The sequence below is a fragment of the Bos indicus genome, chromosome 6, assembly GCF_029378745.1.
Source record: "Bos indicus isolate NIAB-ARS_2022 breed Sahiwal x Tharparkar chromosome 6, NIAB-ARS_B.indTharparkar_mat_pri_1.0, whole genome shotgun sequence".
NCBI lineage: Eukaryota > Metazoa > Chordata > Mammalia > Artiodactyla > Bovidae > Bos > Bos indicus.
In genome coordinates this window covers 116,955,194-116,972,174 of record NC_091765.1, presented here as the reverse complement: position 1 = coordinate 116,972,174, position 16,981 = coordinate 116,955,194, and the positions used below count along the sequence as shown (strand labels likewise).

At 47.2% G+C, this 16,981-nt stretch overlaps 1 protein-coding gene across 2 annotated transcripts in view; it reads right to left on the bottom strand.

Annotated features, from left to right (window-relative positions):
• The window catches only part of POLN (DNA polymerase nu), a 153,029-nt gene that overhangs the window by 93,148 nt on the left and 42,900 nt on the right, over positions 1-16,981 (bottom strand). Inside the window, exons 7-10 of one of the 2 annotated variants that reach the window (XM_070791922.1) lie at positions 11,538-11,695; positions 8,865-8,933; positions 7,894-7,954; positions 7,138-7,202 (exon numbers count right to left, since the gene is read on the bottom strand). In XM_070791922.1, the coding sequence (XP_070648023.1) occupies positions 7,138-7,202; positions 7,894-7,954; positions 8,865-8,933; positions 11,538-11,695 (353 nt within the window). The remainder of the gene's footprint in view (positions 1-7,137; positions 7,203-7,893; positions 7,955-8,864; positions 8,934-11,537; positions 11,696-16,981) is intronic. The other variant, XM_070791923.1, reaches the window with a different exon arrangement.

Genomic DNA, 16,981 nt, shown 5'->3' with positions numbered 1-16,981 from the left:
ACCAGGCTCCTCTGCCCATGGGATTTCCCAGGCAAGAGTACTGTAGCCATTTCCTTCTCCAGGGAATATTCCCCACCCAGGGATTAAACCCATATCTCCTGCACTGGCAGGCAGATCCTTCACCACTGAGCCACCAAAGAAGCCCACAAAACACTGCTGAAAGAAATTCAAAATGACATAAATAAATGGAAACACATCTCATGCTCTTGGGTTGGAAGACAATATATTAAGAGGTCAATACTAGTCAAAGTGATCTACAGATTCAATGCAACCCCTACCAAAATTCTAAAGACAGTTTTTTCAGAAATAGAAAAATCCACCCTAAAATTTATATGGAGTCTTAAGGAACAGCAAGTAGCCAAAATAATCTTGACAAAGAAGAACAAAATTGCATGACCCACACTTCCTGCTTTCAAAACTTCCTACATGGTTACAGTAATAAAAATCGTGGTATTGCCATAAACAGGCCTGTGCCTCAGTGGTAAAGAATCAGCGTGCAATGTAGAAGATGTAGGAAATGCGGATTTGATCCCTGGGTCAAGAAGATGCCCTGGAGAAGGAAATGGCAACCCACTCCAGTATTCTTGCCAGGAAAAAATCCATGGACAGAGGAGCCTGGTGGGCTACAGTTTGTCAGGTTGCAAAGTCAGACACAATTGAGCATGCTTTCCATTTTCCATTGGCATAAAGTAAACATACAAACCAAACATACTCATAAAATAGTGAGCCCAGAAATAAACCCTTGCAGTTCAGTTCAGTTGAGTTGCTTAGTCGTGTCCGACTCTTTGTGACCCCATGAATCGCAGCACGCCAGGCCTCCCTGTCCATCACGAACTCCCGGAGTTCACTCAAAGTCCTGTCCATCGAGTCGGTGATGCCATCCAGCCATCTCATCCTCTGTCGTCCCCTTCTCCTCCTGCCCTCAATCCCTCCCAGCATCAGAGTCCTTTCCAATGAGTCAACTCTTCGCATGAGGTGGCCAAAGTATTGGAGTTTCAGCTTTAGCATCAGTCCTTCCAATGAACACCCAGAACTGATCTCCTTTAGGATTGACTGGCTGGATCTCCTTGCAGTCCAAGGGACTCTCAAGAGTCTTCTCCAACACCACAGTTCAAAAGCATCAATTCTTTGGCGCTCAGCTTTCTTCATAGTCCAACTCTCACATCCATACATGACCACTGGAAAAACCATAGCCTTGACTAGACGGACTTTTGTTGGCAAAGTAATGTCTCTGCTTTTCAATATGCTATCTAGGTTGGTCATAACTTTCCTTCCAAGGAGTAAGTGTCTTTTAATTTCCTGGCAGCAATCACCATCTGCAGTGATTTTGGAGCCCCCAAAAATAAAGTCTGCCACTGTTTCCACTGTTTCACCATCTATTTCCCATGAAGTGATGGGACAAGATGCCATGATCTCAGTTTTCTGAATGTTGAGCTTTAAGCCAACTTTTTCACTCTCCCCTTTCACTTTCATGAAGAGGCTTTTTAGTTCCTCTTCACTTTCTACCATAAGGGTAGTGTCATCTGCATATCTGAGGTTATTGATATTTCTCTTGGCAATCTTGATTCCAGGTTGTGCTTCTTCCAGCCCAGCATTTCTCATGATGTACTCTGCATATAAGTTACATAAGCAGGGTGACAATATACAGCCTTGATGTACTCCTTTTCCTATCTGGAACCAGTCTGTTGTTCCATGTCCAGTTCTAACTGTTGCTCTTGACCTGCATATAGGTTTCTCAAGAGGCAGGTCAGGTGGTCTGGTACTCCCATCTCTTTCAGAATTTTCCACAGTTTATTGTGATCCAAACAGTCAAAGGCTTTGGCATAGTCAATAAAGCAGAAATAGATGTTTTTCTGGAACTCTCTTGCTTTTCCCATAATCCAGCAGATGTTGGCAATTTGATCTCTGGTTCCTCTGACTTTTCTAAAACCAGCTTGAACATCTGGAAGTTCACAGTTCATGTATTGCTGAAGCCTGGCTTGGAGAACTTTGAGCATTTCTTTACTAGCGTGTGAAATGAGTGCAATTGTGCAGTAGTTTGAGCATTCTTTGGCATTGCCTTTCTTTGGGATTGGAATGAAAATTGACCTTTTCCAGTCCTGTGGCCACTGCTGAGTTTTCCAAATTTGCTGGCATATTGAGCGCAGCACTTTCACAGCATCATCTTTCAGGATTTGAAATAGCTCAACTGGAATTCCATCACCTCCACTAGCTTTGTTCGTAGTGATGCTTTCTAAGGCCCACTTGACTTCACATTCCAGGATGTCTGGCTCTAGGTGAATGATCACACCATCGTGATTATCTGGGTCGTGAAGATCTGTTTCGTACAGTTCTTCTGTGTATTCTTGCCACCTCTTCTTAATATCTTCTGCTTCTGTTAGGTCCATACCCTTTCTGTCCTTTATCGAGCCCATGATAAAGGACATGAAATGTCCCCTTGGTATCTCTAACTTTTTTGAAGAGATCTCTAGTCTTTCCCATTCTGTTGTTTTCCTCTATTTCTTTGCATTGATTGCTGAGGAAGGCTTTCTTATCTCTCCTTGCTACTCTTTGGAACTCCACATTCAGATGCTTATATCTTTCCTTTTCTCCTTTGCTTTTCGTATGAAAAGGCAAAATGATAGGATACTGAAAGAGGAACTCCCCAAGTCGGTAGGTGTTCAATATGCTACTGGAGATCAGTGGAGAAATAACTCCAGAAAGAATGAAGGTATGGAGCCAAAGCAAAAACAATACCCAGTTGTGGATGTGACTGGTGATAGAAACAAGGTCCAATGCTGTAAAGAGCAATACTGCACAGGAACCTGGAATGTTAGGTCCATGAATCAAGGCAAATTGGAAGTGGTCAAACAAGAAATGGCAAGAGTGAATGTCGACATTCTAGGAATCAGCGAACTCAAATGGACTGGAATGGGTGAATTTAACTCAGATGACCATTATATCTACTACTGCGGGCAGGAATCCCTCAGAAGAAATGGAGTAGCCATCACGGTCAACAAAAGAGTCTGAAATGCAGTACTTGGATGCAATCTCAAAAATGACAATGATCTCTGTCCGTTTCCAAGGCAAACCATTCAATATCACAGTAATCCAAGTCTATGCCTCAACCAGTAATGCTGAAGAAGCTGAAGTTGAACGGTTGTATGAAGACCTACAAGACCTTTTAGAACTAACACCCAAAAAAGATGTCCTTTTCATTATAGGGGACTGGAATGCAAAAGTAGGAAGTCAAGAAACACCTGGAGTAACAGGTAAATTTGGCCTTGGAATACGGAATGAAGCAGGGTAAAGACTAATAGAGTTTTGCCAAGAGAACGCACTGGTCATAGTAAACACCCTCTTCCAACAACACAAGAGAAGACTCTACACATGGACATCACTAGATGGTCAACACCGAAATCAGTTGATTATATTCTTTGCAGCCAAAGATGGAGAAGCTCTATACAGTCAGCAAAAACAAGACCAGGAGCTGACTGTCGCTCAGATCACGAACTCCTTATTGCCAAATTCAGACTTAAATTGAAGAAAGTAGGGAAAACCACTAGACCATTCAGGTATGACCTAAATCAAATCCCTTATGATTATACAGTGGAAGTGAGAAATAGACTTAAGGGACTAGATCTGACAGATAGAGTGCCTGATGAACTATGGACGGAGGTTCGTGACATTGTACAGGAGACAGGGATCAAGACCATCCCCATGGAAAAGAAATGCAATAAACCCTTGCATATATGGTCAAATGATTTTGATAAGGTGCTAAGACCATTCAGTGGAGACAGAACAGTCTTTTCAATAAATGGTGCTGGGAAAACTGGGTATCCACATGCATAAAAATGAAGCTGGATCCTTACTTAACATCATACATAATAATTAACTCAAAATTGGTCAAGGACCTAAAGGTAAGACCTAAAATAATAAAATTCTAAGAACTCTAAGAAGAAAGCCGGACAAAAGTCTAACAGCATTGGATTTGGCAAGGATCACTTAGATATGGCACCAAAGGAACAGGTAACAAAAGAAAGATATTTTAAATTAGATTTTATGACAATTAAAAATTTTGTGCATCAAAAGACAGTACTGGGGTGGGAGGTGGGACGGAGGTTCAGGAGGGAGGGGACATGTGTATACCTGTGGCTGTTTCACATTGATGCATGGCAGAAACCAACACAACATCATAAAGCACTGATCCTCCAATTAAAAATAAATAAAAAAATAATGATAGGTAGAAGTGTATAACTTAAAAAAAAGTATCAACAGAGTGAAAAGGCAATCCATATAATGGGAGGAAAATATATGAAAATCATGTTGATACGGGATTAATATCCAAAATATATACAGAACTCCAAAAACTAAACAATAAGAAAAAAATCCAATCCCAAAATGGACATAGACCTTGAATAGATATTATTTCTCAAAGAAGATGTACAAATGGCCAATAAGCACATTAGAAGATTTTAAGCATCACTAATCATTGGTGAAATGCAAACCGAAACTACAACAAGATGCCACCTCACACCCGTTAGGATGGCTACTGTCAAAAAAAAAACACCCAGAAAACAGTAACTGCTGGCGAGGATGTAGAAAACTGCAACCTTTATGCACTGTTTGTCAGAACATAAAATGGTACAGGGGCTTTGGAAAAAACATGGTGGTTCCTCGAAGAATTAAAAACACAATTACCATAAGATCGAGCAATTCACTTCTGGGCATATATTCAAAAGAACTGAAAGCAGGATCTTAAAGAGGTATTTGTGTACCTATTCTCTTAGCACGTATTTACAATAGCTAATCATAGTAAGTTGCTTCCATTTTCCACTGGCATAAAGACAGACATAGAATATGGAAGCCACCTAGGGTGCATGCATCAACAGATAAATAGATAATAAAAGTGAGGCATGCACATACAATGGAGTATTATTCAGCCTCAAAAAGGAAGGACATTCTGCAACATGCTACAGCACGGATGAACCCTGAGCACACGACACTACGTGAAATGAGCCGTCACTAAGAGCAGCAGCGCTACGACTCCACTCACGTGATCACCGGGACTCTGCAAAGTCACGGAGAGGCAAAGAGCAGTGACGGGCGCCAGAGCTGGGAGCGGGGAGAACCGCAAGCAACTGTTTACTAGCTGTAGGTTTTAGTTTTACAAGACGAAGAGTTATGGAGATGGAAGCTGGTGATGGTTGCAGAACAAGATGAACAATTCCTACCATCACACTCTGTAGTTACAGAGCTTCCCTGGTGGCTCAGATGGTAAAGAATCTGCCTGCCATGCAAGAAATCTGGGTTCGATTCCTGGGTTGGGAAGATCCCCCTGAAGAAGGGAAATGGTTACTCGCTCTAATATTCTTGCCTGGAGAATTTCATGGACAGAGGAGCCTGGGGGACTATATAGCCCATGGGGTTGCAAAGAGTTGGACACGACTGAGTGACTAACACTTCACTTCTGCAGTTATAATCAGTTTGGATGGTAAGTTTTATGTTAAGGGTATTTTATCACAATAAATTTTAAAAGATGAGCGTTATTCATTGTATGCTATTTCCTTCTCAATTAAAAAAGTGAGTAAAGAGAAAAAAATCAGTTCCAGGTTTATAAACCTAAGTGCAAAGGCTAATGAAAATAACTTCAAACATAATGGAAGAGAGACTTCACGAACTCGACAAAAGGAAAGATTCCTTAAACAGGATGCAAAAAGCACTAACCATAAAGAAAAAGACTGATAAAATTAAAAATTAAGGACGGCTATTGATCAAAAGACATTAAGAGAGTAAAACGGTAAGACATAGAGGACCAAGGTGTACAGAACAGGCTTGTAACCAGAATATATTGAGATGTTCTATAAATCAGAAAGTGGAAGACAGAACCCTCAATATTAAAATGGGTAAAAATTTTGAGCAGATCCCTTACCAAGGAGAAACTCCAAACAGCCAACAATGAAATAAAAGCTAGTCACCCTCCCCAGTAATCTGGACACCAGGAACCAACATCATAACGAGATACCACTGCATCTTCACTCAGAGTCCAGGGACCCGTGCCGGGGAGGAAGTGCAGGACGGGCCCTCGTGTGCACGTCACGCAGCTGTGGCTTTAGAAAGCAATTCAGTGTCGTCTGACGAAGCTGCGCCAGCAGCTCACCGCGCCTCGGACCCGGGGACCATGTGCCCACAGGCCCAGGAGACCTGCTCAGGGACACAGCATGGCCTGTGATGCCAGACACAACCCTGCTGCCATCACACTGGGGTGTAGCGTGCAGTGGAGCACTAAGAGCCAAGGGGCATGGGGAGAGAGGCCAGACACGCCAGCTAAAGGGGCACGGACCGAAGCTGAGACCAGGGGAGAGAGGCCAGACACGCCGGCTAAAGGGCACGGACCGAAGCTGAGACAAGGGGAGAGAGGCCAGACACGCCAGCTAAAGGGCACGGACCGAAGCTGAGACAAGGGGAGAGAGGCCAGACACGCCAGCTAAAGGGGCACGGACCAAAGCTGAGACCAGGGGAGAGAGGCCAGACACGCCGGCTGAAGGGCACGGACCGGAAGCTGAGACCAGGGGAGAGAGGCCAGACACGCTGGCTAACCTACAGCTCCTTCTGAGAGAAAGCAATTGTACTATCAAGCTTTTAAATGGAAAGCTGTAAAGGATGTGGACAGTGGAAGTCCTGCCAAGTCAGGAAGGGGGCTCCGACAGGGAAGGGCCAGCAGGGCTTCCGGATGTTCTCAGCTTTGACCTGGGTGATGGTCATCCCAGAGTTTCCTTTAAAATATTAACTTTAAAACAACTTAAGTGGAACCCTTAATGCATCTTTTTCAGGCATCTTTATGCATCCCTCTATTTTTCACAGTTAGAAAACTTTGCTTTTGCTTTTTTAAAGTATCCAAGAAACCCATGACCTGCCCTCACCCACTCAAGGGGCGATGCCCTCTAAACCAGCACACGTCCACATGGGGCGGGCACCAGATGTGGTCTTGCTTCAACTCTTTCCAAGTGTGATATCCCTTGCAGGAGTCAGATGGGGCGACAGTGCCCCAGGCTGGGCCGAGTGAGGAAGAAAAGGCCAGTTACGTGGGCCCCCCGGGAGCCGCCCACCAGGCAGGGGAGGGCCAGCACCCGTGGGCAGCCTGATGGATGTGCTCACCCCAAGAAGCGCTGACATCCGTTCCATCTCCTCCTTGTTCACCCGAATGCGGTGGCTTTCCATCACTGTGATTCAAACACCAAAGCAGATACCATTTGTACCGCATTAGCGAGTCATTTCTGAGAAAGACTGAAGGGCCAGGAGCAAGCCTCCCTCCCCGACGCAGACCACGAGGACAGTGCAGGCTCAGCAGCGTCCCCCAGGGTCGGCACTGGAGCCCAGCGGTGGTGGTGGTGGCGTGGGGATACCGTGGGTGGGGAGGTGGCCCAGCCGCTTGGCTCCAGCGCTGTGTGCAAGGCTCTGCTCTCCCAGGTGCCCAGCAGGACAGAGTGGGCCAGGGGCTCAGAGCAAGGACAGCGGGGAGCCTGGAATAGCCCTTCCAGGGGCTTCTCACGAAGTGTGAAGGTCCAGCACTCCAGGACAGGACAGCTGCTGACATGCGAAACTTCCAAATAGGCCCCTCCCCGCTGCTGTTCTCGGGGGCGCGGGAGTCAGGAGGGCCCTTGCCCCTCGGCCGGGGCACCTGCAGAACAGGCAGCTCAGAGGGGCTCCCCGAAGTCAGAGTCCTTCTAGACCAGGAGGTGACGCGCGCCACATCCTGTGGTCACAGAGGACAAAGGGGAAGCTAAGGGTTTGCTGCTCTTTGGCGCCCATATGATGCACTGCCCACCCCAAACTAAGTCACCAGAAAACAGGCGTCCCGGACAGAACAGAGAACTCTGGAAAGAGCACTGCATCACCTTCATGGTAGCTTACCTGCCAAAATCGGTATCAGAGGGAGCTCCAAAGTCCAGAAGAGCTGCCATAAACCACAAACCTGTTTTAGGGGAAGAAATGACATCGTCTTACTTTGAAACTGTTACTTCTGCCCGCATTTGCTGCACAGCCCGCTTAATCTCACTGAGCAGCTCCTCTGGGTTATGTGGTTAAAACTCCTATTTCTGTCAAGTATCCTATCTTATGATTAATATTAATACCAAGCCCAAACGGAAATATTCAGAAATATCTGGTAGGACAGGTTCCACTCCCACTTTCCTTTCATCTTTCTCATTTTTAAGCGTGATTTAGGTATTTGTGGTTTAAGTCTCCCACTTTAATTTCAGAACAGGAGGAAGGGCTGAAGCCCTCTGGGCCACATCAGCTGGGCTCCTTCTCTGCTGTCAAGCTGGCTTTGCCCATTTGCGGGCAGGAGGAGAGGGAAGCGGCGTCCCCTGCACCAGCTCACAGGGCACTGCCGGCCCCCGTCCTCGGCCTGCGGCCACTGCAGGACACTGCCTTCCCAGGGTCCGGGTAAAAGCCTGCACGTCAATGCTGGGGTGGAGAAGCTCCCAGCCAGTGCCTGTCTGCTCAGGCCCCTCTGTCCCGTGCTGGCCCCCAACTCCTGCCCTTGCTGTGGTACCTGGTCCCTTTATTCAACCTTTCTTGACTAGTCCTTCAAATGACCTCTGCTTCCCAATGAGACTCTGAGTGGAGCTGAAATGATCACTTAGCTTTTACGTTAACTGCAGCGTTGGAAATGTTCCAACTGAATGGAAATCTTTTTTAAAAACAATGTTACAATTGTTGTCAACCTACAGAGGACATTTAAAAAGTCAGGTCTCATCATCTGGACAGTCCTCCAGTGAGTGACACCCAGGTTCCCGTCTCCTGCCCTAGGGGACATGCCTCCTGTGGGTCTGGACGAAGGCCAGCCCCTAGGCAGTGAAGCTACCACGAAAACGCCTTGCCTGCAGCTGGGAGCAGAGGTGCATCGTCAGTCTGTGGAGCACCCTCAGTTTCGCACGGACAGTCTGATTCTTCAAAAGAGCAAAAGAATGAACAGTTAGGAACGTTTGGGAGCGACACTTGTCACGCTCTAGGAAGCCATAGCTTTTCCACACAGACTGCACCCTGGTGCTGTGACCCATCACCCCAAGAAGAGCAGCCCCACGCCATGGAATATTCTTGGGCAAGCTCAAGATCCCTACTGCTTTCTTACTTTCCCTCCACCCCCACTGCCCTCATTTTACAGGAAGTGAGCCACAGAGAAGCTAAGCAGCCAGGGGCAAAGACCGCGCAGTGGTGAGGGACTGGGTCTCCTGGTCTCGGCCTCCACACTCACCACCTACCCTTGCCCCAGACACACACAGAGCCGCTGGGAGGTGCACCAACCAGAGTCCCAGCGAGGGTGGGGGGAGCCTCAGCCCCAACACGCAGTCTTATAGTCACTCACTCCCAGAGGCCTGGGGTCCTCACTGTACCCCTCACTCTGCCACATGGCCCAGGGACTCTGGGTGCCCAGACGCAGCGTCAGAGACCCCTGCCCACAACGCACCCTGCAGTGGTCGTGCAGCCACCGGGTCTGGCTCTCCCGGAGCCACGGGCACATCCATGTCCATCTTGGCTGTGCCCAGCACATGGCCGGCCTGCCGCCTGAACATGCTGCCTGCTGCACAGGGCTGAGCTGCGTGGCCTCCCCAGGACCAGCTCAGGCCCCGTGGCGGTGTTCAGGGCCCGGCAGCTCAGCCGGCCGCACCTGCTCTCCCCCAGCGGTCGTCATCTTTCCCTCCCGTGCGGTCTCGCTGCTGCCCCACGGGACCCACACTGAGTCCTCAGTTTCCATGCTCTCCTGCTCCTGCGTCTCACGCTGCGTCCCTGGGCCCTGCAGAGCAGAGGGCCCCTCCCCACCCCACTCTCACCACGTGCTCCCATGACGGACACGTCGCTGGACAAGCACGAGTCCTTCCCAGGCTGCCTCCTTTCTGCCGAGTGTGGATGAGGCCTTGGGCAGAGCCTCTCGGGGGAACCGTAAGCCGGGGCACTCAGGGCGCCTGAGCCACGCGGCCGGGCCTCCCTGACTTCTGTATTTAAGCCACTCCCACCTCTAAGCTGTACATGTGTGTACCAGGAAAAGCGCCCCTTTAGAGTCAGAAATGCAGCCTGAACTCTGCCTCGACTTGACCTTGGGCGAGGTGCAGACATGAGCCCTGTGCACCAGAGTCCTCCTCTGTGAATGGGGCTGACCACACACCAGCGGACCACTCTTTCCTCCCGCTACAGTACCCCAGCCTCTCTGGGGAAGCGCCACCCAGCAGCATGGACCTTGGAGGACTGCTCATCTCCACGCCCTGCTGCCCTGCCAAGGGGCAAACATGTGACACAACGATGGAATGGAGACTCTGAGCGCTAAAACTGTGAATCTTGGACAAAAGTCACGCATGGAGGAAAGGTCATGGTTCACTGCTGGCCCCGGGTCCGTGGGCTTCTGCTGCCTCGGTCCTCAGAGCCACCTGGTTGCTGTCTTCCCAAAGCTTGCTCTGCCTTTCCTCTGAGTCTCAGCTGCCCCACATTCCTCTGACAAATTCCTTTTAGACTAAGGGAGGGTGAGGGTCTCTGTTTCCAGTCCCAAGCCTCTATCTGACACAGATCCCCGACTCCACCCCCTGAGCAGGCCTGTAGGATCAAATGCCCCAAATAACAGTCCCGAGCTCAGCCCGGCATGCAGGGCAGGCTCACACTGCCTCCTGCTTGGCCTTCCAACCCTGCTCTGAACTGTGCTTGTTAACTGACAGCCAGGGAGCCTGGACAGAGTGGCTGAGGACATGGGCGCTGCTCCGGCTTGGCTGCCTTCTGGCCCTGTGGTGCAGCACATCAGGTCTCCCTCGCCCCAGGCTCTGGGCAGGGTTCCAGGGCTGCACACACCCTTGCTTCTGCAGACAATGGTTCCCAACAAGAGAGAGGGGCCTGGAGAGACAGACCTGAGCAGCCTCTATGACTCTCCCCATGGGGACCGAGGAGCGGCCACCCGAGGCCTCCACCACGGGGGCCAAGCCTCCAGAACAAAGGATTTATCAACAAGCAGCTGTCCACTCACAGAGCAGGTGACCCTCTACACCAAGGACGCATTTAGGAGAATCAGGCCATGAATGGCATCTCCCAGGGACAGCTGCACAAAGGGAGAGGAGTCATCCGTCCTCATTCAGTATCCTCTACCAGAAGGCATTTCTGCCAAACAAGTAAACGTGGATGTGGGCAGTGTTCTTTTCACTACTGGGCTGTCCATGAAGTAGAAAAAGTTCTTAGAGGAAAATTAGGGTTGTATTGCGGAGAAGGCAATGGCACCCCACCCCAGTACTCTTGCCTGGAAAATCCCATGGACGGAGAAGCCTGGTAAGCGGCAGTCCATGGGGTCACTAAGAGTCAGACATGACTTAGCGACTTCACTTTCACTTTTCACTTTCATGCATTGGAGAAGGAAATGGCAACCCACTCCAGTGTTCTTGCCTGGAAAATCCCAGGGACGGGGGAGCCTGGTGGGCCGCCGTCTATGGGGTCGCAGAGAGTCAGACATGACTGAAGTGACTTAGCAGCAGTACCAGGGTTGTATTGAGGTCCATAAACCTTTTCTTAAAACAACTCACCACAGTCTTTCTTGAGGAATTTCCATGCATGCTGTTGACTGTAAGTGTGGTGGGGTTTCCCAGGTACTTTGCCACTAAATCTTCAAAAGAGGGTGCGGCATCACTAGGATCTATCAGCCATGCAGCGATTCTGGGATCCAGCCCTACAAAGCCAGCAACTGCAGAGAGAGAGGTCTGTCAGTCATTCTATGGAAAATAAGTACTTTGCCCTGCCATGGAACAATGGACTGACTCAGAATTGGGAAAGCAGTATGATAAGGCTGCATGCTGTCACCCTGCCTATTTAACTTACATGCAGAGTACATGCAGGCTGGATGAAGCACAAGCTGGAATCAAGACTGCTGGGAGAAATATCAATAACCTCAGATATGCAGATGATACCACCCTTATGGCAGACAGTGAAGAGGAACTAAAGAGCCTCTTGATGAAAGTGAAAGAAGAGAGTGAAAAAGTTGGCTTAAAACTCAACGTTCAAAAATGAAGATTATGGAATCCAGTCCCATCACTTTATGGCAAATAGATGGGGAAACACTGGAAACAGAGAGAGATTTTATGGGCTCCAAAATCACTGCAGGCGGTGACTGCAACCAGGGAAATTTTAAAAAAGACGCTTGCTCCTTGGAGGAAAAGCTATGACAAACCTAGACAGTGCGTTAAAAAGCAGAGACGTAACTTTGCCAACAAAGCTATAGTTTTCCCGTAGTCATGTATGGATGTGAGAGCTGGACCTTAAAGAAGGCTGAGCACTGAAGAATTGATGCTTTTGAACTGTGGTGTTGGAGAATACTCTTTGGAAACCCTTGGACAGCAAGATCAAACCAGTCAATCCTAAAATAAATCAACCCTGAATATTTATTGGAAGGACTGATGCTGAAGCTGAAGCTCCAATACTTTGGCCACCTGATGCAAAGAGTCAACTCATTGGAAAAGACTCTGATGCTGGGAAGATTGAAGGCAGGAGGAGAAGGGGATAGCAGAGGATGAGATGGTTGGATGGCATCACTGACTCGATGGACATGAGTCTGAGCAAGCTCCGGGAGATGGTGATGGACAGGGAAGCCTGGCTTCCTGTGCTGCAGTCCATGGGCCTGCAAAGAGTCAGATACAACTGAGCAACTGGACAGCAATAACAAGGCTCGCATTAACAGCTACAGTCCTACCATCTCCTCCTTCACAGAGCTAAGCAACAAGTGACGCTCTGTCATTCCTGAAGAAGGCTGAGCCTTTGCTAAGAGTGGTCTCCACCAGCCAGGTCCCACATAGCCGGTCTCCATGGGGAATCCATCCCAAACTAACTCTCAATGAAGCTGAAAGAGACGGCAGTCGGAAGCCTCAGCCCCGCCCTTGCCATCTTGCTTCACTTTTCTCCCTGCTCTGGAGCCTCTCTCTGCCCCGTGCACCTCTCTTTTCAACCATGCGTCTCCCCACTTTCACTCGTCCCAAGTCTCCCCTCCTCCACCCAGCTGCGGGGCAGCCTCCCTGACCCAGCATTGGGGTGTCAGTTTCCCGAGTCTCGAGAGAGAAGGAGGAGGCGTGGGGTGATCTGTGCAGCGCCCTGCTGGGAGGAGCCCTGCAGTGCTGCACGTGATGTGTGCAAAGACACTCAGGGCAAGGCCGCTTCACCCCTCACCTCGTAGTCTTCTCATCTGAAAACTGGGAGAAAAGATTACCAGAAGTAGCCGTGGGACACATATGAATATGCACTTTTAAAATTTTTATTTTGTTTTTTGGCCGCGCCATGCCGCATGTGGGATCTTAGTTCCCTGACCACAGATCAAACCCACACCCCTGTGTTGGAAGCTTGGAGTCTTAAAAAGTAGACCACCAGAGAAGTCCTGAAGGTGCTTCTTTAAAAAAAAAAAAAGTGATATTTGCCTAATATATTTTAGTACCAGAGTATTTTGGACCTGGAGCCGGAGTAATAAAAGGATGAGGGGACTGATAAATTAAGAGACAAGTCTGGCAATCCTGAGTGACTGCTCTCTGAAGTTGCTATAACATTTTGAAGTGTGCTTCACCATGACAAAGAGTTGGTCTTTAAATAAAACTGTAGTCTTAGATCACATCACACTAAGCATTATATTTTCTGGCATATTTAAATCACAGTAGTCTAAGAGATTTATATTTACCCAAGCAGCCAGTATCGTCGCTATTTTTCTGATAGCCGGGAAGTCACCTGTGTTGACAGATTTGGAACTCTGGGGGACAGGAAGTCGGCCAGCACTCTGCCTGCCTGCCGCCATCAGCCATCAGGACTTTATATAACCGTGTCTGCCAACACTGACCCAGCCACACGATTTCATTCCGTCTCCCTTTCAAAGCTCTAGTATTCCAAAAGTAAGGGTTCTTATCAACAAATGCTTTTGAAAAACCCTGGGGAAGGTCTGCAGCACTGGAATGGTCTGGGGACTGTTTCCTACAAACTCTTGTAACTAAACTGAAGCTATTAGGACAAGCCCCACACCAGGGAGAATGTCAGGTATTGGAAAAGAAGTGCCAACAACACAGATGGTGAATGAGCTAAGAAAAATTAAGAAAATGATACAAGTTATGGTGGTAAAGAACCTGCCTGCTAGTGCCGGAGACATAAGAGACACAAGTTTGATCCCTTGGTTGAGAAGATCCCCTGGAGGTGGGCATGGCATTCCACTTCAGTATTCTTGCCTGGAGAACCCCACAAACAGAGGAGCCTGGAGGGCTACAGTCCAAAGAGTCAGACACGATTTAAGTGACTTAGCATGAAAATGAAGAACTCAGTTAGAAATACTTAAGAGATTAGGTGACTTAGTAAAAGAAAAACTTGATAAATAGACAAAAGAATTCAGGAAAGCAAAGTAAAACCAAAAAACCATTTCTGAAATAAAAACTAAACTGGCAATCAGTTCAGTTCAGTCTCTCAGTTGTGTCTGACTCTTTGCGACCCCATGGACTGCAGAATGCCAGGCTTCCCTGTCCATCACCAACTCCTGGAGCTTACTCAAACTCATGTCCATCAAGTTGGTGATGCCATCCAACCATCTCATACTCTGTCGTTTCCTTTTCCTCCCACCTTCAATCTTTCTGATCATCGGGGTTTTTTCCAAGGAATCCATTCTTCACATCAGGTGGCCAAAGTATTGGAGCTTCAGCTTGAGCATCAGTCCTTCCAATGAATATTCAGGACTGATTTCCTTCAGGATTGACTGGTTTGATTTTACTGTCCAAGGGACTCTCAAGAGTCTTCTCCAACACCATGGTTCAAAAGCGTCAATTCTTCAGTGCGTAGCTTTCTTTATGGTCCAACTCTCACATCCATACATGACTATTGGAAAAACCACAGCTTTGACTAGATGGACTTTTGTCAGAAAAGTAGTGTATGTCTCTGCTTTTTAATGTGCTGTCTAGGTTGATCGTAGCTTTTCTTCCAAGGAGCAAGTGTCTTTTAATTTCATGGCTGCAGTCACCACCCACAGTGATTTTGGAGCCCCCCAAAAATAAAGGCTCTCACTGTTTTCATTGTTTCCCCATCTGTTTCCCATGAAGTGATGGGACCAAGATGCCATGATCTTCGTTTTTTAAATGTTGAGTTTTAAGCCAGCATTTTCACTCTCCTCTTTCAACTTCATTAAGAGGCTCTTTAGTTCCTCTTTGCTTTCTGCCATAAGGGTTATGTCATCATCTGCATATCTGAGGTTATTGATATTTCTTCCAGAAATCTTGATTCCAGCTTGAACTTCATCCAGTCTGGCATTTCGGATAATGTACTCTGCATATAAGTTAAACAAGCAGGGTGACAATATACAGCCTTGATGTACTCCTTTCCCAACCTGGAACCAGTCTGTTGTTTCATGTCCAGTTCTAACAACTGTTGCTTCTTGACCTGCACACAGGTTTCTCAGGAGGCAGGTAAGGAAGGTGGTGTGGTATTCCCATATTTTTCAGAATTTTCCACAGTTTGTTGTGATCCACACAGTCAAAGGCTTTGGCATAGTCAATAGAGCAGAAATAGATGTTTTTCTGGAACTTTCTTCCTTTTTCTATGATCCAACAGATGTTGGCAATTTGATCTCTGGTTCCTCTGCCTTTTCCAAATCCAGTTCAAACATCTGGAAGTTCTAGGTTCACGTACTATTGAAACCTTGCTTGGAGAATTTTGAGCATTACTTTGCTAGTGTGTAAGATGAATGCAATTGTGCAGTAGTCTGAACATTCTTTGGCATTGCCCTTCTTTGGGATTAAAATGAAAACTGACCTTTTCCAGTCTCGTGGCCACTGCTGAATTTTTGAGATTTGCTGGCATATTGAGTGCAGCACTTTCACAGCATCATCTTTCAGGATTTGCAATAGCTCAACTGGAATTCCATCACCTCCACTAGCTTTGTTCGTAGTGATGCTTCCTAAGGCCCACTTGACTTCACACTCCAGGATGTCTGGCTCTAGGTCAGTGATCACACCATCGTGATTATCTGGGTCGTGAAGATCTTTTTTGAATAGTTCTTCTGTGTATTCTTGCCACCTCTTCTTAGTATCTTCTGCTTCTGTTAGGTCCATACTATTTCTGTCCTTTATCAAGCCCATCTTTGCATGAAATGTTCCCTTGGTATCTCTAATTTTCTTGAAGAGATCTCTAGTCTTTCCCATTCTATTGTTTTCCTCTATTTCTTTGCATTGATCGCTGAGGAAGGCTTTCTTATCTCTCCTTGCTGTTCTTTGGAACTCTGCATTCAGATGAATATATCTTTCCTTTTCTCCTTTGCCTTTCACTTCTTTTCTCAGCTGTTTATAAGGCCTCTTCAGACAACCATTTTGCCTTGTTGCATTTCTTTTTCTTGGGGTTGGTTTTGTTCACTGCCTCCTGTACAATGTTACAAACCTCCGTCCATAGCTCTTCAGACACTCTGTCAGATCTAATCCCTTGAGTCTATTTGTCGCTTCCTCTGTATAATTCTAAGGGATTTGATTTAGGTCATACCTGAGTGGTCTAGTGGTATTTCCTACTTTCTTCAATATAAGCCTGAATTTGGCAGTACGGAATTCATGATCTGACCCACAGTCAGCTCCCGGTCTTGTTTTTGCTGACTATAGAGCTTCTCCATCTTTGACTGCAAAGAATATAATCAATCTGATTTCAATATTGACCATCTGGTGATGTCCATGTGTAGAGTTGTCTCTTATGTTGTTGGAACATACTGCTATGACCAGTGTGTTCTCTTGGCAAAACTGTTAGTCCTGCCTCATTTTATACTCCAAGGCCAAACTTGCCTGTTACTCCAGGTATCTCTTGACTTCCTACTTTTGCATTCCAGTCCCCTATGATGAAAAGGATATGTTTTTTGGGTGTTAGTTGTAGAAGGTCTTGTTGGTCATCATAGACCTGTTCAACTTCAGCGTCTTCAGCATTAGTGGCTGGGGCACAGACTTGGATCACTGTGATATTAAATGGTTTGCCTTGGAAACGAACCAAC